The sequence below is a fragment of the Gobio gobio genome (assembly GCF_949357685.1).
Source record: "Gobio gobio genome assembly, chromosome: 13".
NCBI lineage: Eukaryota > Metazoa > Chordata > Actinopteri > Cypriniformes > Gobionidae > Gobio > Gobio gobio.
The window spans coordinates 36,086,759-36,113,640 of NC_137106.1; the positions used below are offsets into that span (position 1 = coordinate 36,086,759).

Genomic DNA, 26,882 nt, shown 5'->3' on the forward strand with positions numbered 1-26,882 from the left:
AAGATGTGCACTGTTATATTCCCCAGGGTGCCTCTGTGTTTTTGATGAGCTCTGACAGAGTTCTGGTTGCTGTCCAGAGAGCGTTTGCGGTATGGCTTTGAGTTGCGTGTCTTTTGGTGTGGCTGGCATTTTTTGGGCTGACAGTAACAGCCTTGTGCTTTTGTGTCAGTACGCTCAGTCTGCCCTGCTGATGAGTTTTGCAACTGAGATGCATAACTGAGATCATAATGCTTGTTAAGTACCCTTTCTGTCCCGGCAGACAAACCCAGTGTGACCGATGTATGTATCCGTGAAACCGGCTTTTACACTACTGTTAAAAAGCCTGGCATATCTCGTTGAGGGTGTTGAGATTGCAGTGGTAAAGGCAATGAGAAGGCAAAGTCCTCATAGTTTAATTAAAGCTACACTGTGTGATATTTTCTCCCATCTAGCGGTGAAAAGGTATATGACTATCCAGTGAATTTTAGTTTCTGTTCCTCTCAATTCCGATTTCGTTTTAACTCCTACGGTGGCCGATTTAGTCCAAGATTAACATGTCTTCCAGTTCGACCTCGTCCACATTCGACACGGTGCCTGTGGGATATTCTGTGCGCAGTGGGATGGTTGGAACTCAACTGGCCTAATTCTTCAGCTAGAAAGAACTGCAGCTAATCCAGAGTGAACTTTGATGATAGTAATGTTTATCAGTCATCCAATTGCAAGGCATAAACAGGTTTGCGTGGATATGTACATAAATGTGGTTTCTGTGAGAGAACAAATAAGGATGGTAAATATACATGATAATGACATGACAGAAGATACAAAGTTAAGAACTGTATAACTATACTTATAAGTTACATTTGTATAATGTAACCGTAAACCAGAGCTTATTGTACCATATATAGGCGCTAAATGCAGCTGCATTAAAAGGAGCGGAGCTGCTGCTGCTGCTGCTAACAAGCAGCGTCGGGTTACAAAAGTGTGTGCGCAGCTTTAGCACTGCAGTGCGCTCTGTATAACAATTGTTAATATGCCGATCAGACCTGATACATATTTCCATCAACATACATTACTAGCAAATATTTTCTATAAACAAATAAACATTGTTACGCTATTGTATGTTGACACAAAAATACTTCTGAGGTGACATCAACTGAATTACGCGATGACACACTCTGAAACACATCTACAATGACAATAACTATTATTACTTACAGAGTTATTAACGCACAGAAATACCACACAAGGAAAAACAGACTTTTGAGGAATAAACAAGCCAGGAAAACTCCGTATAACTCTGTTACTGGACGCTGCTGAGATGAAAACTCTGCGCATGCACCAGACAAGTCTGAACAAGTTGACGCGCACATGCGCGAGGCAGGGAATTTTGTACAGTGCCATCGAGTGTTAAAACGCGAAAGGCGAAGCTTGAATTTACGAGTATGTCCCTCTTTGGCTAATGTACTTTCAAGATGGAGGGGCAACATGGCGACCTGCATTCGAACCCCTACCCGTATGTATTTTAAATGGCATATTATAAACTTACGAGAATACTTTATTACTTGAAAGAAGTAAATATACATTAATGAGCACATATTTTTGAAAGACCTAAGTGTTTTTAGCTAAGAATAAACTAAAAAAGTTACACAGTGTAGCTTTAATGTTTTTTTTTTTTAATATATAAATCTATATATAAATGTCAATTTATGTCCCAGTTACACTTAATGTTGTCATGTTTTCCTGGTTAAATAATCATTACTTTACATAACATACAAAAAACAAATACAATTCTATTTATTAAAACCAAGTATATCTAAATGTCATCAAGTTAGTGTTATTATGCATTTTTACATTTATTCCAAAATAATACATTAAGGCAGTAACAATTTAAACAGTATGTTTTATTTGTGTATTGATGTTCATCTGTTCTTTTTAATAGTCAACTTATTGATCACTGAAAAGTTTGATTTTGATGTGACATAAAGTGCTGATATTTAAGTGGCTGAGTTGTTTACTTACTTTTTATTTAGTCTTCCAATTAACAGCATAATTTTGTTAATTCAGACCGATTCACGAAAGTGCACGAAAACGAGGCGGGATTTATCGGATGAACCAATCGTATCCAATAGCGTGATGGAGGCATTGCCTCCTCTTACGTGACTTTCCCCCATTCGTTTTCAATTACCCCCCACCAAAACCACTGCACGCTGTACAGGGTCTATTAAATGGGCTCAGGGGAGGCAAGAGAGACGTCCTGCTTCTTCATTGTGTAGTTTGCTGGAATGTGAATGAACTGGGCTATTTTGTGTTTTGATGGGTATGGGCGCGTCTGACCAATGACTCTCAAAATGAGAGTCTTTTGCATTTTACAGCTGCCAAGTTCTGGATATGACTTACATGTTTCCATACAAGTCACATTGTTTTGGTTCAAGTGTGCTGTTGTAAAAGCGAATTCACATAAATCCTGCTGAATCAGCCTGATAGAAATATTAAGATGGTTTGAAATTTACTAACATATTTATTTAGAGTGAAGATGATATGGTACACAGAATTTTGAGGGAATTCGCTCCATCTGCATCAGTGCTGTTGCATACAATACCGCCCTCAAAACTCTGACAGTGATTTCTCCATTAAAAGGTCTGAAAAGTTCAAAAACAACTTCACCATTTACTTTGAGTGTGATGTGTTGCATGTACAGATGGCGCATACTGGCAGGAAATGCAGAGACGTGATTCACACCATTGGATAACAGGTCTGCAGTACAGTTGGTGTGATGTCAGTGCAGCACGGTGCTTTTGAGATAACTGAGCTCTGCAGAATATCTGTCCACCAGTTCAACACGGATGGCTGCTCTGACATTCGATGTTCAAGATGGTGTATCATAATGGGGTGTATCCAGTACCGTCGCAAGGGCTGTGCCAAGTGTGCGACCTCACAGGGCCTCGCGCAAAAGAAAAGTAACAGCTGACTTGATGATGTAAAGCCAATAGTTAAAGTTCATGTTTTTGTCCTCCAAAATACTATAATAGTTAAATCCGCGCTCATTCAAGGATGTGACTGAGAAAGCATGGACGTCTGCATTTCATCTGACGGTACGCACAAAAGGTTTTTTATTTAACACTATAAAGTTAAATAAGCAACTATTACTCACCTTTCAGAGTATCGGTGAGAGCAACGAGTAAAGCTTACTCTATCTCTAGACGTTTTAAACGTTTTTTGAATCTGAAAACTGCAAAAAGCAACAAAATTGTCAGATATCCATTCAGCGCATGTTCACAGAGGAAAACAACTGAAAACAGTGTTGTTTCTCTTAAAGGGTTAGTTCACCCAAAAATGAAAATTCTGTCATTAATTACTTACCCTCATGTCGTTCGACACCCGTAAGACCTCCGTTCATCTTCAGAACAGAAATGAAGATATTTTAGTTGAAATCTGATGGCTCTGAAAGGCCTCCATTGGCACAATGGCACTTTACACTCTCAAGACCCTTAAAAGGTACTAAAGACTTCGTTACAAAGTCCATCTCACTACAGTGGTTCTAAAATAACTTTATGAATCGGCGAGAATAGTTTTTGTGCGCAAAAAAACCCTAAATAACGACTTACATAGTGATGACGATTTCAAAACAAGGCTGTAGTAAAGGTTGTTTGTACGGGAAGAAGGAGGCGGGAACCGGCGAACAATCAAAGTATTTAATAAAACATAAACACAAAATAAAATGGCGGCGACAGCCCCTCACGGTCGACTGCCGGGGGGTACTCCCGAGCCTGCGCTCTACCCCCCCCCCCCCCTCCTCCCCGGGGGGGGGGGGGCGATCACGGCGGCCGCGGGACCTGGGGGTAAGAACAGCAAGGTGAGAGAACGGAGCGAGGAACATGAGGAGCGACAGAGACGAGAGAGTGGAGAGAGGAGAAAAAAAAATAAAAAATTCTGGTCCGGTTCCCAGACACACTGCCGCTCGGTCCTCAGCCAGCCGAGAGGCTCTTCCTCGCGGTGCCATGCGGTGGTACTGGACGGCCGGTGGACGGCTCGACACTCCTCCGCCCCCTGGCGGCCGGCGGTGGCTCCTCCTTCTGAGGGCGGTCGGAAGCGAGTCCCCGTCCCGCGCTCTCTGCTCCTCCCCAACCTGGCGGACGGCAGCGCTCCGGCTCCTCCCCAATATGGCGGACGGCAGCAGGCTTCGGCTCCGGGCAAGCGCTGGGGACTCCTTCGCCCCCTCGCGGACGGCAGCCACCCCACCTCGACCCAGGGGCACGGCAGCGAGCTCTCCGTCCCACCGACCTTCATCCGCTCCAGCACCACCGCTTCGGGCAGCCCGAACTCCGCGGCACCGCGATCCCCCTCAGCTGCGAGGGCTCTTCGACAGCGTGTCCCTCCTTCCTCCCGGGCTTCGGCACCACCGTAGTAAACGTTGTTTGTACGGGAAGAAGGAGGCGGGAACCGGTGGACATTCAACAAGTTTTAATCAAAAATAAAGACAAAATAAATATGGCGGCGGCAGCCCCTCGCGGCCGACTGCCGCCTAACGTACACACAAACACAAATAAACACAACGTGAAAATAAAGGCTGCAGCCCCTCACGGACGACTGCAGCGGATAACAAAATTAAAATAAAACATAACACAAATTCCAGGCCTGGTCCTCTCTCGTCCCTCACTGTCGTCGCTCCTCCTTTATAGTCCCTCACTCCTCCGCGAGGGCCGAGATCGCTGCGGCGCGCAGCTGGCGCTCATCCTCCCTGATGAGCGCCGCCTCGTCCCGCCCTCACGGTCCCTCGGCCTCGCTGTTCGCCACAAAGGCATCATGAAGCTTCGAAGCGTTATGAATCAGTGAGCCTAATAATTCATGACAGAATTTTCATTTTGGGGTGAACTATCCATTTAATGCATTGTTTTTCTTGAGCATCAGTGAATGTTTTAGGCTTTTGTAATAGTTGTAGTGCCTCGGTTGTCTGAAAAGATGGATCTCACTGTTGTAAAGGGTTCAAATAGGCAAAAGATGCTGGAAAACCAATGAACGTGCAGAACTTAGAGGATTAGGGACTCATGAATAACTATCACAAAAAATCCAGGCCGTGGATCATCCAGGTAACAACACACAAGAATCATGCAAACTTTTGAACAGGGTTGTTTTTATAAATTCAGCTATTATTTAGTCTTGTGGACTATGTAAACATACAGTATGTTATGTGAAATAGCTTACCAAGGACAGAACTAAATAAGAAAATAACCTGCCATTTTTATGATCCCTCTTATGTTGTTAATATTATTAACATTTGTTGTAGATTCTGCAAGGCGTATGTAAAGTTGAGCAAAACTATCTCTCTCTCTCTCTCTCTCTCTCTTTATGTGGGTGACGCTTCTTTGTTTGCCCCTGCAGTGTCTCTTTGACCATCTGAGAACTTCACTACTTGCCAAAGCAAATGTAAATGAATATTGTGTCAGTGTGTTTTATGTAAAACAGAGGTCTTTTTGCATTTACTCTGGGAGATGTTAACACTTTTTTTGCATTCAGATCCCATATCCTCTAGTTCAAGTCCATGACTGCTTTTTGCTCCTGTTAAAAGCATGAGAGGTCATCTGTCGTCTTTACATTATGTAGAAAACAATATGTGAATAATGAAGTGGCATGGAACTTAAATAGGGTGAGTGTGGATCCATTTCTTGATTGTGTAGTGCAGAATGAGATACACGGAGCGACATGCCAGACCTCAGACATGCTATATGCACACAAACACACACTCCAACCTGTCGTCAGTGAGATTGCAAACAAGCAGTCGTTCAGTCACACCTTTTGAAACCCATCTCACGCTCCCCACATGAAAGACTCTGCAATGGCGCCACACGAAGAGCCGCCAGTCTTTCCAGCAGCTCCGCACATATATTAGCCATTAATTAGTTGGGCATGTGCCAGAAATATGTTTTCGACGAGGGCAACATCAATGGGTGTTTTTGCCTGTCATCAATTTCATTTCTTTCTTCTTGTGTGTGTGTGTGTGTGTGCTAGTGTTTTTCAGTGTATTTAAATTGATTTACTTTAGCTAGAGTTTGAAGCTCTTCATTGTGAATGAGGTGATGTTTGCAATCGATTGGGTCAAAGTCAGGGTCAATATGCTTGTGGGTATGAATATTATAATGCAGTCTTAACAATTTCAAGATTGTTCTTCTTAACCCTCTGGTGGCCAAATTTTTGACAATTTTTTTTTTATATATATATATTTTTTTAATTCATGGGAATGGTATGAAACTTGGTAAAGGTTATGGCACTTGCTATGTGAACACACAAAAAAAAAGGTTAAATGGTCCTGAAAAAAATAGTCACACTTGACCGCATTGGAAATGAATGGGAAAGTAATTTCATCTAGTGGGAACGTTTGGTACTGCACACAAACAAAATCTTATGGAACACTGTTTTTTTGTGCTATCATGCTCACATTTAGAATACAAGTTGTTTAGATTTATCACTTAGATTTTCTTGCAGTTTTAGAGTAAAATGTGTTTTGAAAAAAAAATTATATTTCAAATAAAAATATAACATAACATTTTTCATAGACTAACAATAAACGTAAAATTGTATATCTTCATAAGTTCACTTTTAAGTCGTTTTTAAAAAAGAGACCAAACTTAAATCTGTGCTTTCATGAAGATTTATGACAGTTTAAGTTGGAAATGTAATTTTAAGGTCTATACTCAAAAAGTGAATAAATTAATTATAGCTACTGCATTAATTTAGTACCATAAAACCATATCAAACTAAAATATCGTACATTAATTTCATTGAAATAAAAAAAATTAAGACCTTCCTTAAGACAAATTAGATGATTTAATAAAAAACATGGAAACAAGCAGCCTAGACATTATTCAAAACATCTCTTGTCTATCCTTCTAAGAGTGTAAGCATATTAAACTATCATTTATTTAAACATCTAGAGGCTTTTTTTAACCCCACAACACAATCAAATTGGTTCATATTTGGATGCGTTTTCTCAGTGTTAATAATTGATTCTGTTGTGATATGTCCTTGAAATCACACACATGCTGTGTTCCCCATGTCAACAATGCTCACGCTGTCTATTTATGAATCTGTTCTGTTTGCTTTTCTCCTTCCGCTCATCACTCATCTATCCCGCAGAGCTCCAATCTAAAAAGCCGTCAGAATTCCTCTCCTCTCCTCTCTCTCATTTCGGTTTTCCGTGACTAGTTACGGACGGGAGATGGACTCTGTCCAACTTCAGTTCTGCAGCGTACCGTCCCTGCGGCAATCAGACCATCAGCCAAACAAACACGCTCTCTCACTCAATGAAGCCCTTGTGCTTCTCCGTGTGGGGATTGATAGTGAACATCTGGGATCTGGTCGAAATCAGAACAACTTATTTGAGTCTGGTATCACCAAATCATGACTTAATTTAGATTTGCATGAACTGCTTTTGGCAGGCTGCATCATTACTTTCTCTATGGGATGAAAAAGACACAAACAGTTTAATTAATAACAGAGAGCTAATGATAAGATTAGAATATCATCATGATGTCCACACTGAGACGCCTTGTTTCTTGTTTTCACACAGGTGACCTGCAACTGTTTCAGCATCAGTGATGGAGAGCTGCAGGATGTGGGGGTGGGGCTTTACCCCAGGTGAGTGACATCCCAGCATGCTTTGCACTTAACATAGAACAATTGTGGACATTATTAGTGCTAATTGACCTATCGGTAAGCCCCTCCCATCGAACGCCGATGAGCCAATGGCAGTTGAGTATCAGTTGCGCTGGGACCGGAACTCGGACATCTTTAGGTTTCATTGGAAAATCCGAAGCTCTCATCGTTTTGATGGTGTTTATGCTACAAAAATGGTAAACGTCGTGCCTGAGGTACTGCAACAATGATTCCAGGGATCCTGAGAGGATTTTCTGGTTGTCATACTCTCATTAAGTTACGATTAATGTTAGTAATTCCCTGCTAACGTACAAACTGACTAACTATAACTAACTGTTCTCATGCAACGGTGTAGGTCAGAAACACGAAGGTCTACATTTCAGTGTATCTCTCCATATTAAACTGATTAAATGTGAATTTATGTTATCTTACCCGGCGGTACATGAACAGTGTTGATCCTGGATGTTATCATCTGCGATTGTAACAAGAGGCTTCTCCCGTTTGCATTGAGATCTGTAAACCATCGCTTCCAAATTAATCTCTCACCATATTTATTTTATTCCCATTTTATTTCTGTGAGTTTAGATATGTTTAAAGGTCTGGATTATCGGTCTAATAAAGAGGACTCTTATTTTGATGGGTATTATAGTCTCCGGCTAGTGAAAGGGAGAGCTCGGACGCAGTTTAATTAGCCTGGTTAAAACCAGACCATTCTCAGTAGTAACTGAGTTATGGTCTGGCAAAGCTTCATAGACAAATCATTTCCAAAGGGGCGTCACCAACGGGCGTCGCTCAAATGCCTCTCGGCTCAATTGGATAGACCTAAAACCAATCAGAGCGATGAGGGAGATGACGTATGCAGAGCGACGCAGAAACTCTGGCGTCTGTCAATATGTGTTCTTGTCTGTACTTGTGTTCTCAAATAGGAAATGTCCCCAGTTTCCATTTCAGAAATCTGGTCACCTTACCTAAACCACATATTAATGTTTAATATATTATTTTTAAAATGTAAACGAAAAGAGGCAGGGTGTTTTATACGTCGTTTTATTATAAATATATAAGATAATCAATGTAGGCCTAGCTACGCGTTGCCTGAACCACATTCGTGTGGCTATTATCATTATTATGTTAAATTTTTATTTTTTTATGAAATGAGGCAGTGGTGTTTTATGACATATTTCGTACGCGAACTTCTGACTTGCGTCCGTGACTTACCAAGTTTGACTCCGGAGAACGAACTCCCGAGGACGGGAGGACACTAGTCCGCCTACTATGCTCTTGACAGTATCACTCAGTATATATTTGTATATGTAGTGCAGGCAATGCATATCTTCAATGCATGTTTATAACAAAACGAAATATAAAAAACCCAGCCTCTTTTCGTTTACATTTAAAAAAAAAACACACACATAATATAGGCTATGATTATCACTGTAATAAATTAAATATGACACAAAACACAACCCAGTCTCTTTTTGTTAAATGTCAGTTTATGTGTGATCATCAATGGCAATTATAAAAGTATGAGTAAAAGGTATAAGAAGCTATACAATAAATAAAGCAATTCAGTCAAAGTCAGCGCTAGGAGACTACAACGGTAAAGTTTAATATCTTAAAAATATTAAGTTATGAAACTTCACTTTGCCCTCAGACAAAACGATCTGTCTAGGAACAAATTATAGATTAATGAGAGCAAAGATCAGCCGTTAGATCTACACAAGACGAGACGGTTTAACCACTACAGAGACATCAGAGCCAGCGGCAGACGGCAGAAGGACTGGCCGAGGAAAGGCGCCTCTCGGCGGGCTCAATGATCAATTGAGCGCCGCTGATCCACTGGCGCTCACAACTCCGAAAACGGCAGATCAAATTTTTAAAAAAGGCGCTCTCTTTATAAATAAACCACAGATTTGAGCTTTAAACAACTTCATTCACTCCTGAAAAGGACTTAAAACTATATTTTGTAAAACATTAACACTACCAGAGGACTCTCGCTAAGACCCATTCGTTTAGCCACCAAAGGGCCAAGCTGGTATCAGACTTTTGTCGAATCCAGTCGGTAAGACAGCGATAACATCTTTTTTAGATATAAAGGCTTCGAGTGTTGTTCTTTGCTCGGGTTTTAACGAAAATGAGAAGTTTAAATCGCTTAAAACAGACGCGATAGCTGATTCGAACGAGTGATGCTCCACAGCAGCGGCAAATCTGCCTTCAACGTCGCTGCGCTGTCGTCATCGTGTAAAGCCCGCCCCAACGTTTCTAATTGGTGCCGCGATTTCTAGGGTTTAGAAATGGGTTTGAATGGACTCTTAGCCAGACTACTTGCAGAGCAAATCTAAATTTGCCGGAAGTTGTCTGGGTTTTCCCAGGCTACAGTTTAATTGGAGTTGTTTTGCAGATACAAAGTTCACCAGTTATTAACTGCACCCCCGAAAAGGCATAAGGTCTGTGTATATGTTTGTTTACTGTGAGTGTTTTTGTGTAATTTGCTGTGTATGTTAATGGTAATGCGACGGAGAGAGAGAGTTTGTGAATGAGACGTTAATGCGCACTTCTTATGCTTTGTTTGTTCAGCTCTTACGATTATTTTTTTGGAGTGAAAAACGATGTAATAAATTTGATAAACCATTAGTAAAGTTTGGCCATCATTCGGACGGGATATACGCTACATTCGGTGTCCAAAAACAGCTTGGGATAAGGTTTTCACACTGACAGCTGTACATTGTAAGATATAGCAACTCCGTTTGTTTGTCCGAGTTAGCAACAGTAACTAAGGGGGGCGGGGCTTACCGATAGGTCAATTGCAAAGAGAAGTGTCACTGTTAATATCAGTTATACCAGAGCCCGTCTACGGAGAGCCTGCCCACTCCCTATTAAGCCCTGTTGTACAGAATTTTGGTTGTAGTACCACCAGAGTTCCACTGGGGGCGATCGCCATGAGTGCAAAATGAATGGAAGTCAATGGGGCTTGACGGCTAAATTTGTCTCTTTCACCCGATTGCCGTTGAGAAATCTCAGAAATGATTGTAGATTTTGCAAGTTCAACATGGGTTTTAGGTCGAAAGTTGAATGAACGAGTACTTATGTCCTTTTGATTTCTTACAGGTTGAGTTGTTGTTGTCCATAACACGCTAGCATTCTGCTAATGAACGCTGATTGGTCAGTGAAGGACTGATTACGACCAGAGATCCCGCTTGATGGCATCGTGTCATCTGAAGCGGGACCAGAAACAAACAAAACAAAAACTCTTCTAGCACGTGTATTTATATTAGACATTCTCTGGTTATACTTAGGGTTATTTATAAAACATCCATCAAAAAAATATTAATTATTGCATTATATATTAAAAATATAAACTTTTTTTCCCAATTAATTGCACTTAGAAATGAATTTAAAGTATTGCATAACATTACTGATAATTCAAATACATAAAATATTCATATATTTAAAATCCAAGCATGCTTTGCACTGAACATAGATTATCATTAGTGCTAAGAAAAGCATCACTGTTAATATTATATTTATATCATAGTGATAAAAAGTTTTAATTATTGCATAATATTAAACTTTTTTACATTAAATTAAACATTTAATTGCAATTAAAAATAATTTAAAGAATTGCATAAAATGATTGATGATTAAAATATATCAAATATTATTTTATTTAAAAATGCAATGATATTACAACAGGTGAGTGACATGAGGGAGATCACAGCATGCTTTGCACTGAACATAGAAACATTATGGAATTATTAGGGTTAATTGCTAAGAAAAGCGTCACTATTAATATTGCTAACTTAGAGTTAGTGATGAAAAAACATCTTGCAATTAATAATTATCAAGTGTTCTTAGAAATGATTAATTATTGCATAAAATAAAAAATATAAAATTAAATAAAAAAATAATTCCACCGCAATTTTTTTTTTTCACAAGCTATTGTACTTGTTTATTAAGGAGGCATCAATTTCAATGAAAATCATGCTTGAGATAAAATATGGAATGTCAACTTCAGAAAATATAATAATTTAGTATTACTTAAAGCGCAGAACATTCATTGTCTTAGTTTTACCCACAATGCTCTTGTATCTCAGTCAGTTGTGCCACTGTTCTTATTTTCATGCCCAGCAGATCTGTGTGACAGGAAACATGTTTGTATTATTAGCTCTGCAGTCATAAAGAGGGATTCTGACATGAGTTAGGATTACATGCTACGATTTGCTCTCTGCTACTGAACATGCCTCAGGGAAGCTACCGTTCACACACACACGAAAAGCAGCACAAGAAACGGGAATAATTACCCATAAACAGACATTCGGCTTTCAATGTGACTAAATTACAACTTGCTGAGACGCATTGTGAGCCCTAAAATAGAGGGGATTTCCTCTGCAAATTGCTTTGTACATGGAGTGAATCCTGCTGAAATGCATCTCATAAGAAACGCTGAAAATGCTGAAATAAAGCATTCGAATTGAGAATGACTTGTCTAGTATTAAGTGTATGCAATGCATGCAAAATCACCATAGATTTCACATTAGCTAAAGTACAACATACTGTATATTTAGCCTTCTGGTTGCTGTGGGAGTATTTGATAGGTCTGTCTTACAAAAAAATGACAGGAACTGTCTCTGTGCTATCTTCTTCTTCCTCCTCTATCTAATTTCTGTTTGTAGAGGGTGATAGCAATTAAAATGTGACAGGCCAGTGCCGTCACGCTCTGCCTTCTCTCTTTGAGGTGGTGACAGGGCCGAGACCTAAAGATGAACTGCTCTTAAATTACACTTTTATTAGTGCTGACGTCTTTCATACTTAATCTTCATGCCCACAATTGTCACTAAGTGCCGTTTTATTTTCACCTACAGATGAGCTCTAGATGGGTTCATGATTGTACGGTGGAATTTCCCATTTCTAAAGGCCTTTTAAAATACAGCTCAGTTGTGTTTCTATAAAGATGACATTGTATGACATGCATTTACTTTCTGTAATGTGGCATATTTCAGATGAAACAGAATATTAGCTAATGTAGAGCATGTCTTGATTTTATCCACTGGGAATTGATTGGTTCATTGAATGATATTATTAGTGGTACTTTCTAAGGCAAGAAAGCATTTTTTTTCTAAATCCCTAAGTATTAAGTATTAAAATAAAACCCAAGGCTCTAGACTCATTCTTCCCACTTGGTCGCACACTTTTTTATATGAATCATAATGACCTTACATGTTGATGAATCGTTCTCTTAATTGGTAAATGCTGGTTTTGCATGGATGTAAAGACTGACAGTGACTAAAAGCTTGATATTTACAAAATATTATATTCTTAACATTGTTTCCATAAAGCATACATTTAAAAGAAAACATGACTAAAATCATATATTATATATAACAAAAGTATCATGTGATTAAAAAAAATCATGTTTATCACGTGACACCCCGAAGCCACAATAACGCTGTATGGCAGATCTATTGCTTTTATTTCGTTTTTCCTTTTTTTATTCTGATTCTCAAATACATGTACAGTGGGGAGAACAAGTATTTGATACACTGCCGATTTTGCAGGTTTTCCTACTTGTAGAGGTCTGTAATTTTTATTATAGGTACACTTCAACTGTGCGAGATGGGATCTAAAACAGAAATACAGCAAATCACATTGTATGATTTTTAAATAATTAATTTGCATTTTATTGCATGACATAAGTATTTGATCACCGACCAACCAGTAAGAATTCCGGCTCTCACAGACCTGTTAGTTTTTCTTTAAGAAGCCCTCCTGTTCTCCACTCATTACCTGTATTAACTGCACCTGTTTGAACTCGTTACCTGTATAAAAGACACCTGAACACACTCAGTCAAACAGACTCCAACCTCTCCACAATGGCCAAGACCAGAGAGCTGTGTAAGGACATCAGGGATAAAATGGTAGACCTGCACAAGGCTGGGATAGGCTACAGGACAATAGGCAAGCAGCTTGGTGAGAAGCCAACAACTGTTGGCGCAATTATTAGAAAATGGAAGAAGTTCAAGATGACTGTCAATCTCCCTCGGTCTGGGACACCATGCAAGATATCACCTCGTGGGGCATCAATGATCATGAGGAAGGTGAGGGATCAGCCCAGAACTACACTGGTCAATGACCTGGAGAGAGCTGGGACCACAGTCTCATAGAAAACCATTAGTAACACACTACGCCGTCATGGATTAAAATCCTGCAGCTCACGCAAAGTCCCCCTCCTCAAGCCAGCGCATGTCCAGGCCCGTCTCAAGTTTGCCAATGACCATCTGGATGATCCAGAGGAGGAATGGGAGAAGGTCATGTGGTCTGGTGAGACAAAGATATAACTTTTTGGTCTAAACTCCACTCGCCGTGTTTGGAGGAAGAAGAAGGACAAGTACAACCCCAAGAACACATCCCAACCGTGAAGGTGGAAACATCATTATTTGGGGATGCTTTTCTGCAAAGGGGACAGGACGACTGCACAGTATTGAGGGGAGGATGGATGGGGTCATGTATCGCGAGATCTTGGCCAACAACCTCCTTCCCTCAGTAAGAGCATTGAAGATGGGTCGTGGCTGGGTCTTCCAACATGACAACGACCCGAAACACACAGCCAGGGCAACTAAGGAGTGGCTCCGTAAGAAGCATCTCAAGGTCCTGGAGTGGCCTAGCCAGTCTCCAGACCTGAACCCAAATGAAAATCTTTGGAGGGAGCTGAAAGTCCGTATTGCCCAGCGACCAATGTTCCCTCTGATTTCTTTTATCGCTGAGCAAAACTTATACTGGGTGGACATTTTTGGTCACCTGAGCAAAAACATTCTTTACCTGTACAGCGTATGTAAACACACACAAAAAGTGGTTTCATCATGCAGTTATAACTTTTAACTTTAATGTGCCATTTCTATTTTATTTAACCATTGATGTAACTTAGTGATATATTAAATAAAAAACAGTTAATTCAGAAGTCACTAAATTAAGCACATTTTACAGTGCTGTTAACTGTAGTCTTCTTTACCAAGACATACTATTAAAATCTCCCAGGACAGTTCAATTCTTTATAATATTATATAATATGAAAAAATTAAGTGGTTCTTAATGTGTTTTTGTACAGTCATTTATTGGCACCAGGCACCATCTATATTAAATGTTTGTTGATTGCTTATGAATTTCCAAGATTTTCTATATCAGGGGTTTTCAAACATTTTAATGGCAAGGATCCCTAAACAATCCCCTTGTGAGATCAATTCTTTAGTAGGCTTACACTATAATACAATTATAATATAATATAAAAACTAATGGAAGTATTTATAGTATATTATATCAGTTTAAATGCTTCAATTTGTAAAAAAAAAAAAAAAAACTAACTGAAGTAATTAAATAAATCTAATAACTAAATATGTTCAAGGGAACATGCAAACTCTTTTATAGTTATCTAAACCCCACTGAAACCCAAACCACACACACATCTATTTAAACTGATGTGTGTTACTTTGGTGTTTAGAGTTTGCACTCTACACTTGTGGTGGGTGTAACTGTAAGTGTCTGTTTTGTTACCGTGCTGTGTCCATCATCTGTTATTTCCACCACTTAATCAAGCCACTCTTCTTTAAAACATGATGAGGTTTTATTCCATGTCTTTGCATTTCTCGTTGCCTCTCATTTTGAGCTATTTGAACCGCAAACACGACTCACTGCTACGTGCTCACACGTGACATCATTGTCTTTCTATGAAGCCTGTAAACTTCATCCACCGGTTCTAACATGATAGCAATACTAACTCTATAGCGGTAGAACAGAGCACTGCAATTATTTCTCATTTAAACTACATTCAAATGGATTTCTCCCCACATTTCACATCTGTGTCTATCGTCTGCGCTGCATTTAAATTTTTCTGCGAGGCCGCGGCATCACAAATGCGTGCCCGCGCATGCGCGCAGCTTAGAGGGAACATTGCTACTAGCCAGAGGTGTCAAAAGTATTCGCATTCATTACTCAGGTAGAAGTATAGATACTGGGGTTTAAAAAGACTTCTGTAGAAGTTGAAGTATCAACTCAAGCTTTTTACTCAAGTAAAAGTGTAAAAGTAACTGGTTTCAAAACTACTTAAAGTATAAAAGTAAAAGTAATGTAAGGGGAAAAAATGCCATTAAAGGGGTAGTTCACCCAAAAATTAAAATTCTGTCATAATTTACTCAAATTGTTCCAAACCTGTATGAGTTTCTTTGTTCTGAAGATTGAAGAATTTTTGTAACAAGCAGATTATATGCAACCTTTGACTGCCATAGCATTTTCCCCCTACTATGGCAGTCAATGGTTGCTCTATCTGCTTGGTTACAAACATTCTTCAAAATATCTTCAGAACAAAAACTCATACAGGTTTGGAACAACTTGAGGGTGAGTAAATGATGACAGAATTTTCATTTTTGGGTGAAGTATACCTTTAAGGACAAAAGATTAGGTTGCGCCACAGTGCATACCCCACCTCCTCAAAAAAACATTTTTCTGAAGGCCATAATGACTATAATGTTATATTAAAAAGTTAATGTTGAACATTTTTAGATGCACTTGGCAACGCGTTTCAGCCGCATATATTCCCATTGAAAATGAACGCATTTTAGGACAATGCAAATACATTAAAGAACCATATTGTGTACTACTGAGCATTAACGTGTTTCATGGAGTGGAAGATTTGATGACTAGTTGCCTATAAATATTGTAAAGGTGCAAAAAGTCAAAATTCAGAGGCATGTTATCAATAACCATTTTTTGAATGTGTGATCAGTGTGGCCAGATTGGGTCAACAATTTCCAGCCCAAAAACCTCACCAAATGTACATTTATATTTTTTTAAAAAAATGGTTATTGATAACATGCCTGGTTATTGATAACAAGTTTGCACCTCTTACAATACTTATAGGCAACTAGTCACTCCAAGAAAAAAACCCAAAACTTTAACTGCCAAAATAATGTGATATTATTTGATTGCCATACCAATCAATGTTGATAAGTAAGTTACCATTTTATCTCCTTAAAGCATAACATTGATGATTAAAAAAAAAAAAAAAATTCCCAGTAAAACGGTTCAAATATGACTATATGTCCAGGTAGAAACTGTCAAAACCGCAATCCCTTAGAAAAACACAAGATTTTCAATGTCAACAGTAAGAAGCCAATTTACGCGCAAAAAGTGCCCAATATAGAGATTGGAAAAAGCTATGTAATTAACAGGCATTTCACACGTTAATGCACACACCAATGTCAAAATGCGTAATTCATTTGTACTGTACAATAATCCGTCAACAAATACATAACAACAATGCGCATACCCTTGTGTTGCACTTTGCTTTGACAAAACTACAGTATGTCTTTCGTGAAGTACATGGCACATGCACATTTAGCACAGTCAAAACGGATTAGTCGTTGATTTTAACATCTTTCAGCATCTGTCGGGGTTGCTAGTTGCAGATGTCCTAAGTGTGTGTATGATGATGGACAGGAGTCACGGTTATATTTATAAAGAGTCTTCGAGTCACAGGTGTAATTCACGTTTGAGAGTTGAGTCACTCTCCCACTCTTTACTGTAGATACAACTTACTGTGTATTTATGCCACTGGCATAGCGATCACTGATTCACTGGAATGTACAGCTACGACGAGTCATCGCGCTAAAAACCCGGCTAAAGTCATGAATGAGGCTGAGCACGTCTGCCTGCTGATCGCTGATTGGCTGAAAGTACGTGCTCGTCGGCGAGAACCCGCCCTATCTGGCAACATGGTGTGTGATTTGTGCAGGTGCAGGCGTGATTGATAGCCTACAACCCAATAGGGTGTCGGAATGGTTTGTGTTTATCCTTCTCATCCAACCACAATCAAATTCACTCTGTCCGGATGGCGCGATTTATCTGGATAGTTTTTTTTATTGTATGACAAGCCGGAATGAAAACATGCCGAAATAGGAGTAACGAGGCTATTTTTAAAATGTAAGGAGTAGAAAGTACAGATAATTGCTTGAAAATGTAAGGAGTAGAAGTAAAAAGTAGGCTGAAAAATAATTACTCCAGTAAAGTATAGATACTCAAAATTTCTACTTAAGTAAGGTAACGAAGTATTTGTACTTCGTTACTTGACACCTCTGCTACTAGCCCACCGGCCATGTGGTGGCATTGGGTTTCCTGTCCCACACACACACATGGCTTGATGTGTGTGTAGGCCTTATCAGCCTGGCCTAGCCTACTTGACCTGGATGAGAGCCAGCCAAAACGACGCGTCGGTTCAGCAAGAGAGAGAGCAGGCGGATCTGCGCGTCTCTCTTTAAAGTCTGCAAAAAGTCACCACCTCTTGGGGTCAGCGAGCTAATCGTATTCAGGCTTTCGGAGGGAAAGTTTTACGATCCTTTGTCTCAAGCAGATCGTTTGCAGATTGGTTGCTGATAAAGGAACTATTAAAGATTCTTGTAATACTATGTTCCACAGGTATCGAAATATCTACACAATCATTCAGATCTTTAAATTACAACTTCGTAGACACCAAACATGCCATACACATGAATTTCGTTAACCATAGTATGCAATTCTCAAACATAAATCCAACATTGAATTAATACATAGACCAAACCGTATAAAAGAAAAATCATGAGATGGATATATATTTATATATTTCTCAAGTGGTTATATATAGACTATATGGGTTTAAGATGATTTATTTGTAAAAAAGAATTGAGTGGGAGTCACAGCTCTCTGCAAGTTCCCATGTGTCCTGTAACCAGAGGCCTCTACTTCCTCTTATGGGTATTTTAGGGGATGGTCCATAGACCTCAGAGTGAGTTTTAAAGATTATTTGTTAAATTGGACCAATAATTGTGTCTGATTTGTCTCAGTCGCTACACCGGTCTAATGTGTTTTCGACTACCTCTAGAAGTGGTCGAAAGTGGACAAACTCGTTTAAAAAAACTTTAAAAACGTTTTAAAGGTGTACTGTGTAAATTTTAAAGGCATCTAGTGGTGAGGTTGCGAATTGCAACCGCTCACCCCTCCCATTCGAAGCACATAGAGAAGCTACGTGGCCGACACAGGACAAAGATGTCGTTGTCTGAGACAGCAGAGAGTAGCCAGTGCTCTGTAGAGCAGTTTGTCCCTTTAGGGCTACCGTAGAAACATGGCGGCGCAAACTGGTGACTTCACTGTAAGGGACCCGCTGTGTATGTAGATAGAAATGGCTCATTCTAAGGTAATACAAACATAACGGTTTATTATGTAAGGCAGTATATTATATTGCATTTCTGTCAATAGATACTCATAAATATTACAGACTGCAGCTTTAAACCTGTATTTAATGTTTTCCACTTGTGATCCGATCGACCAAAACGCATCTTTATACCAGGTGTAAACAGGGCCTGTGTGTATATAAAAGATTGTAGTTGTAGAGGACTGGCGATGTTTAGGTGGCACTAAGGTAACAATATTTGTTTTCTCTACTTGGTTGAACAATGAACAGCGCATCCATGTATGATCCACAACAGGATGTTTTATCCCTGTCTATTTTTATACATGCAATGTGGCATGCACTGTCAGTTTCTCTAATGCGAGAGAATATTGTGATGCGTTTAAGTCCTCAGCCGTGGCGACTCCAGTGTAACACTGCTTCTCTGGCTGGATGTGAACCAGCGGTTTTCTGCTAACCCCTGTGGTTGTGTCTGGAGCTCGCGGGAGGATTTGTGCTGTCAGACGTCCTCCATGGTCAGGACTCCATGCTGACACTCGCGGCCCCGTCTGGGCACTGTTATAAGGAAGAGAGAGTATCCGTAGTGCCCAAATTAAGCTCCAGTAAACCTGTGGCCGGCAGTCTGTTATGCTGTGGCCTGACAAAACCCAGCAGCAGAAATCCATAAAGATTTACAGACGCCCTACCGCATGCAGCGCTGTCATCCGTGAAACCGAGGAAGGTTTGTGACTATTTATTTCCCACCTTAACACCCCATTCAGGCATTGGAAATAGTGAGGGATAATTGGGTGTTTCTCCAGCTACGAGCACTTTTATCCCAGGAGTTTATTAAAAAATAACAGAAACTGTTCAAACTAACTAGATAACTTTATTTGTATTCTATTTGCTATACGAAGGGCATAATAAAACATTATGCACTATGTATATTTTAGTGTTACTTTTTTCTGATTTTCAATCTTTACAAATGTATTATTTTTATGATGCACCAATGGTGCTCAGACCTAAATATTTTTTAAATAATAATAAAAATAAGCATTACATATAAAATGTATGATATTCTAATATATAAACACTAGTAGACAAATGAAACTAGTCTGAGTTGGTTTTAAGAGAGTTTATAAAAGTCCGCACACAAGGCCAAAAGTAGTTAGCTCTAAGTGGGTGATGTTGACATCATATCCTTGTATCAGTTGCGTCAGTCTCCGCTGTTATGAGAATGCAGTAAATTGAGCTGTATTCAGGTGTGAGGGTGTGCCAGGAACAGCGTTCCTTTCTGTTCCGCCAGAGTTAATGGCTACCTTCAGCACTGTTATTTGGAAACATTAATAAATGACCGCAGCGACTCGCTATTCGCCTTGTCTGTTGATGTTTCGTGCTGCTTAGCAATACCCAGGTATTATGTTTTGTTCACAGCAGAGGGAAGAAGATGAGAGGAAATCATCCCATTGTCCTCCATATTCTTTCATTACCCAGCTCTGTTCACCATTATTTCATTTTTTCTAACTTGCCTGCTGTTTACAGAGCACGGTGCTTAGGGCTACAAGCACAGACTTGCTTTAATGAGATATATTTTCTTTCGTCATTACTTAGAAACCACATGTAAAGATTGAGTTTAGGCCGTGTGTATGTACGCGAGGAGCGACGGGCTCTTAGGGGCTGTTTATGGGTGAATAATCAAAAGCACAGATTAAGGGAGGATCATAAAAGAGGGTTTCACTCAGGTTAAATGGTCTGCTTTGAGCTAAATGTCTTGTGTGTGTGCAGACAACAGCTTAGCTAACAGCTATTTTCTGACAGCATTGATAAGCTCAAATTTGGTCACATTTTTTGATATGGCTTAAAGGAGGCGTATCTTGGAAAACAGGATTTTCTTTGCTCTTTTGAAATAAAAGAGTTCAATCTGCTTTGTAAGCAAATGCAACACAAACCTCCACCCAGACTATTTATGGGAACCAAGCTGCAGCAGTTGGTAAATAGGAAATCAGAAATCACAACCATAAGTACATTTAACATATCACCACTTATATTTTTACTGTCAGTAGATACACATTTTGGTTATACTTTATTTTAAGGTGATGTAGTTACATTGTACATACTCAGCTAAGTACAGAGTAATATTATTTAACTACATGTACTTTCGATAGAGTTACGGTTTCGGTTAGCGTTTAAGGTTACATTTTATTTTAAGGTGTCATTGTTACAGTGTAATTATAAATGTAGTTAGTTACATGTAATTATGCATAATTTACTGTTATTACTATGGTAAGTACATGTAACAAAGACACTGTAAAATAAAGTTACCTGTTTTATTTTAGGGTTAGTTACTTCTAATTGATTGTTATTACTATAGTAAGTACATGTAGTAACATGTAACTATGTCACCTTAAATTAAAGAGTTACCAAAATGTTTTAATTGCGATTATTCACATCCTTTTTTGTGCAATTAATCGTGATTAATCGCAAACAAATCGTAAAATTAAGCATACACCATTTATCTTGTTTACTACATTCATTTTGTCATCATTTGCTACATCCAGCGAAGTAAACCAGTATGTCCTTTCCAAACCGGACACTATATAACCAAATGATATAAGGAGTCCATATAATTCATAATTCAAAAATGTATGCACTCTCTTCAGAAAAAATCACAGAATATGAAAGAGCTCGAAACACACACTGTAATGACTGAGTAATCTCTATTCTCTCTGCTATCTCTGATGCTTAGCGCTGATTTGGACTGATTGGCAGCGTTCGAAATCGCATACTCTCTTGAGTAGGTACTTATTTTTAATAAGTAATTACTTTACGACTGCTAAAAATGTATGTAACCTGGACGTACTACATTCGCCATGTCATTATCATGATGTGACCTACCAGCATCTTTTGCATTGCTTCACAGCCATTCATAAATCCTCTCCATGGGCCTCATGGAATTGTAAAGTGTCCATCATATTCACACTTCAGAATCTCGCTGAGAGTTGTAGGTCATCTAGGTACTTTTTCCTACTCTTTTATGAGTACTGTGAATCATACATCGGTCATACTTATTTTGTCACATACTGTTATAGTATATAGATTTCGGATGCAGCCATTGTTTGAATGAGTTTACTGGATCACTGGAAAACTTTCTCTGAGTTTTGCGGCTTAAAATGATCTAATCGCAAAAAGAGAAGCAAAATCAGGTTCAAGGGTTTGAATAGAAATTTCTACCTATAGAGTTACAGGTGCTTGCGCAATTGTAGACGCTCAGTGTGATAAACTCCCGGCATGTAAATTACGTTAATGGCGCAATCTCACGTGCTTCAGTAAGTTAATCGCATTAAATTATTTTAACACATTAAGGATTTTGAATTAATCGCATGTGTTAACACGTTAACGTTGACAGCCCTAAATTATACATCAACACCTTTTCTGATAAAAAAAGTGTGAACTACTACTATAGAGGTTAGACAACCATAAAAGATGTCATTTACTTATAGAAAACTTACGGTAATTGTTAAATAATGTCAGAGAGATGATGGAAAAATGTCAAAAAATTATGTCTGTGTTTGGTGCAAAAAAATTTACTAACATTAAAAGTTAATTATAAGTGAAGCCAGGATTGGGCCTTAGTTCAATTTATGCTGCTGTTTTAAACATGCCTTAGAACAGTAATGCTGTCCATCTTGAGACAAAACAATGACGCTGAGATATGTATATATATATATATATATATATATATATATATATATATATATATATATATATATATATATATATATATATATATATATATATATATATATATATATGTATATATATATATATATATATGTATATATATATATATATATATATATATATATATATATATATATATATATATATATATATATATATATATATATATATATATATGTATATGTATATATATATATATATATATGTATATATATATATATATATATATATATATATATATATATATATATATATATATATATATATGTATATGTATATGTATATGTATATGTATATATATATATGTATATATATATATATATATATATATATATATATATATATATATAATTATGTATATTTTTTAACATTTTATATCATTCCCATTTTTAACAGTTTTTCTTGAATTTAAATGAACTTTTGTTTGATATTTCTTAATGTGAAAATAGAATTTTATTAGAATGCTAATTAGCTTTAATTTGATTGTACTTTTGATTTGATTTGATTTAATTAATTCCTTTTAGAAAGTAGTTGGCAGCGAATTAACAATATCCTGTGAATGAAAAGCGCTGGCGTGTGAAGCTTGATTATCAGCGCTCGGAGGGTGTGGCCTATTGCCAAGGGCGTTTCATTGGCCAATAATCCAAGAATTTATGTTGGCTTTTAATTGAAGGTTGTATTCTTATGGTCTTTCCAGCAAAGCAATCTAACGTGAAGACGAGCAAAATGTCTAGTTTTAAAGATAAAATGTTTTCAGATAAATGTAGAACCAGCCTCCCTGTGTGGGCCATTAAACTGGCACAGCTTCCATATTCAACATCCATGGGAAACATTTCTTGTCTATGAATATGAGCCTCTGGGATTACAGTGAACAAACAAAACCAGAAAGGCAGATGCCGAAATTGCTGTTTAGATTTGAGCTATGAAGTCTTCAGATCGGATGTAAGGCCAAGGCAGAATCAAGGCTTCAGACAAAGTTGTCTACGTCGCAGAGAAATGATAATGACGCAGAAAGGTTGTCCCGTGAGAGCGAGGCACGTCTGTTTACCGTCGGCTGGGTGGGCCGACTCTAAGCCTGCTTTATACGCTGTTCTTAGGCAATGTTGAATCTTCCCCAGACCATGACAAACAGAAGTAATTTGTTGCTCTGGCTTTTTGAATGACTTCCGACGCATTAGCAGAATCCAGGAAGAGCAGGGCATGTATACTTGTCTACATATAAAGGATAATTGGGCTTTCATGCTTGATTTATAATTGCTGTGTTTGTTCTGTCATGCTTGTGTGAATGTAAATACATGCATTCATCTCGCTATCTTCTAAAATCTTACGGGAGTACTAGCTGACACAGAGACTTCAAACATCGTTTACACAGCCTACATATTGTATACATATCTTGCATTTTGGATTAGCCAGACACTTTAATTAATCGTTAAAGCTGCAGTCCGTAAGTTTTGCCTCTTTGTCGCCATCTCTGTTTGAAACCTTCAATTGCAGTTACTTTAGGTGGGTTGTGCATCGGCACGGCTCCTCAGCGCGGATGACTATAATGTTTTGAGGAGTACGTGTGGCTTGCTGTCAGTCACCGTACTGGATACTCTACGTCTTTAATGTATGGCCAAAATAAGAATTTTCCCTACAAAGTGTAATTTGAACAAGTAGGTAACTGTCTGCCACTTTTGTTCTGACCAACTGAGAAAAAAAGCATTACAATAAATCACACTACCAACGGTGATTGAATCTAACGATTCAACGATATCACATCAAACCATGCAAATTATTATTATTGTTATACTTTGTTCTCAAATTGTTGAAGTTAACAACTACAGCATTGCTTGACTACGTGTATTTAGTGTGTATTAGCGTTACCTGTAGATTTCAATTTTCAGTCTAATCTTTTGCTTTTGACTATGGATGAATCTCCAGTTTTCAATGATGATTGTCGTTTGGACCTTTCTGGATTACAATCCGCCATCAAAATGATTCGTTTAATTACTCCAGCTGCTGTAAGAAAAGTGATCCGCCACCTGCAGCATCCTCACATGCGAGGCAGACTCCTTTATGTATTCAGACTTGACGTATATGACGCAAAGGCATGCTCAAATTTCCCGCGGAAATCCACCAGTACCACTCAAATTATAACACATTATTACAAGATTACCGTTGTGAATCGGGCTAAGGTAAGTAGATAGTTTTGAACACTGGCTGGTTATGTACTTGCTCAAAAATAGATTTTGGATCATTTTTAGCCCCAAAAAAAGTTACGGACTGCAGCTTTAAATTAAATATACCCACATGTGGTATTTTGTCATTTACTGATTCTCATATTGTTTTGGACCCTTATGTTATAATATTGTTTTTCAATCAGAGCTATGGCTCTGTAAATTATGACTCTTTTTGAGTTTGGAATTATAAATCTTTGAAAAATGTCTGTAAAATATCTACTTCTGTCAGGATCACTATCGTAAGTGATAGACAGTTAGGATATAGTTTAGATTGGCGGTATGTTTCTGTTCTGGGCAAGAACTCCCTGTGCATCCATGCAGGGAGAGCAACTGTAAACCCACCTAGGGTAAACCGAACAGAAGCAACAATGTATTACAGATAGCATTAATGTCAATATTAAAATGTACAACCTGATTCGGGAATTTAGTGTGATTCAGGGGGAATCAGATGCCAAATCCTGACTGACGAGTGGGGGAGCTGGGAATGGAGGAGGGTAATTAGCTCCGGAGAAACGTGATAGCAGCTGATAATACTGAAGGAGCTTATTACAGGTGCATCTCAATAAATTAGAATTCTAATTTTCTGAGATTTTGAATTTGGGGTTTTCATAAGCTGTAAGCCATAATCATCAAAATTATAACAAAATAATAATTGAAATATCTCACTTTGCATGTAATGAGTCTATATAATATATTAGTTTCACTTTTTAAGTTGAATTACTGAAATAAAATAACTTTTCCACGACATTATAATTTATTGAGATGCACCTGTATATATGCATGCTGTGATAGGTATCGTATTCCTATAGGTAGACATGATCAGCTGATAGTCAGCTGATGCAAGCTTGACTAGCGTGACCTGCCAGAACTAACGCTATACACTGGATTCTTGTGTTCCACAGAAGAAGAAAAAAACTATGTGTGTGTAGTATATATTTATTAATATTACTGGTTGGTCCAGATGCATTTTTGTAAATTAAAAAATACCAATTGTAACAATGTGACATCAACATTTGGATGTCTTAGGTCACATCGGCAGTGATGATCTCACCTTCAACGCCAAAGGGTCTTGAAAAGATCATCAGTGTCACATCAGTGTCGTTTGCTGTCATTCTCGCCTTGTCGCTTTGGGTTTTATCCTCGCTAGAAAGGCAGCAAATCATCATATCGCATTCAAGAAGACAAATGTCCCGCTGGCAAATGTCAGCTTTCTTGTTTTCTGTGTCTCCACAGACTGCAGTAACTTGTTTCTTTAGTTAATTAATTAGTGATGTCTGATTTATGTTCCATTATTTAGCAGTTATAGTCTTTGTGCATTATTTATTTAGATTCAAGAGAAAGTGAGAATTGTAACTGAGGAGTTTGCAGTTTAAAGAGAAAACAAGTTTGTACAAGTTTTCCAGTGTATTTTGACAGGCTGAATGAACTAAATCCACCACCTTTGGGTCTTATTTGTCAAATTAGCATAGATTTGTGCATACAACAGACAAACAATAAGAAACGAAAGTTAACTCATATATAAATATGCAATTATATATATAAAATATGTATACATTTAAATAGGTTATTTTAATATTTAATATAATAGTTTTATTTTAATACCAATTATCAAAACATTGTCAAAGCTCTCCGTTTTATATCTACATGACATACATTATCTGATAAAGTTATTTTTTACTCTACAATCAAAAAAGTTTGATTTGTAGTTTAGCAGATGATTATCTAAAGCGACCAACCTCTGTCCTACAAACTTTCGATTGCTAGTAACTAGTCTAAGGGCCTAATTGAGTGTGAGAAATCACGCTGAGAGGATTCATTGAGGCACTGTGCTAGTGAATTGTGCTTACACATGGTTCAAGAGTTCCTGGTTTGACTCGTGTTTTGTGTTTGTCTGAACCAGCATGTCTCTGCTGAACCACGACTGCCAGCCGAACTGTGTGATGATCTTCGAGGGCAAGAGACTCACGCTGCGAGCTGTTAAGGTCATCAGACCCTGTGAGGAGGTATACGTCCATACACACACACACACACACACTTTACTATTCTCTCTCTCTCTCTCTCTCTCTCTCTCTCTCTCTCTCTCTTAATGTATGTCACTTTTCTTT

At 38.3% G+C, this 26,882-nt stretch overlaps 1 protein-coding gene across 1 annotated transcript in view; it reads left to right on the forward strand.

The window, feature by feature from the left end:
* The window catches only part of smyd3 (SET and MYND domain containing 3), a 292,840-nt gene that overhangs the window by 215,972 nt on the left and 49,986 nt on the right, over window positions 1–26,882 (forward strand). The window contains exons 6-7 of the mRNA XM_079832285.1: window positions 7,544–7,611; window positions 26,678–26,780. Coding sequence (XP_079688411.1) covers window positions 7,544–7,611; window positions 26,678–26,780 — 171 coding nt within the window. The remainder of the gene's footprint in view (window positions 1–7,543; window positions 7,612–26,677; window positions 26,781–26,882) is intronic.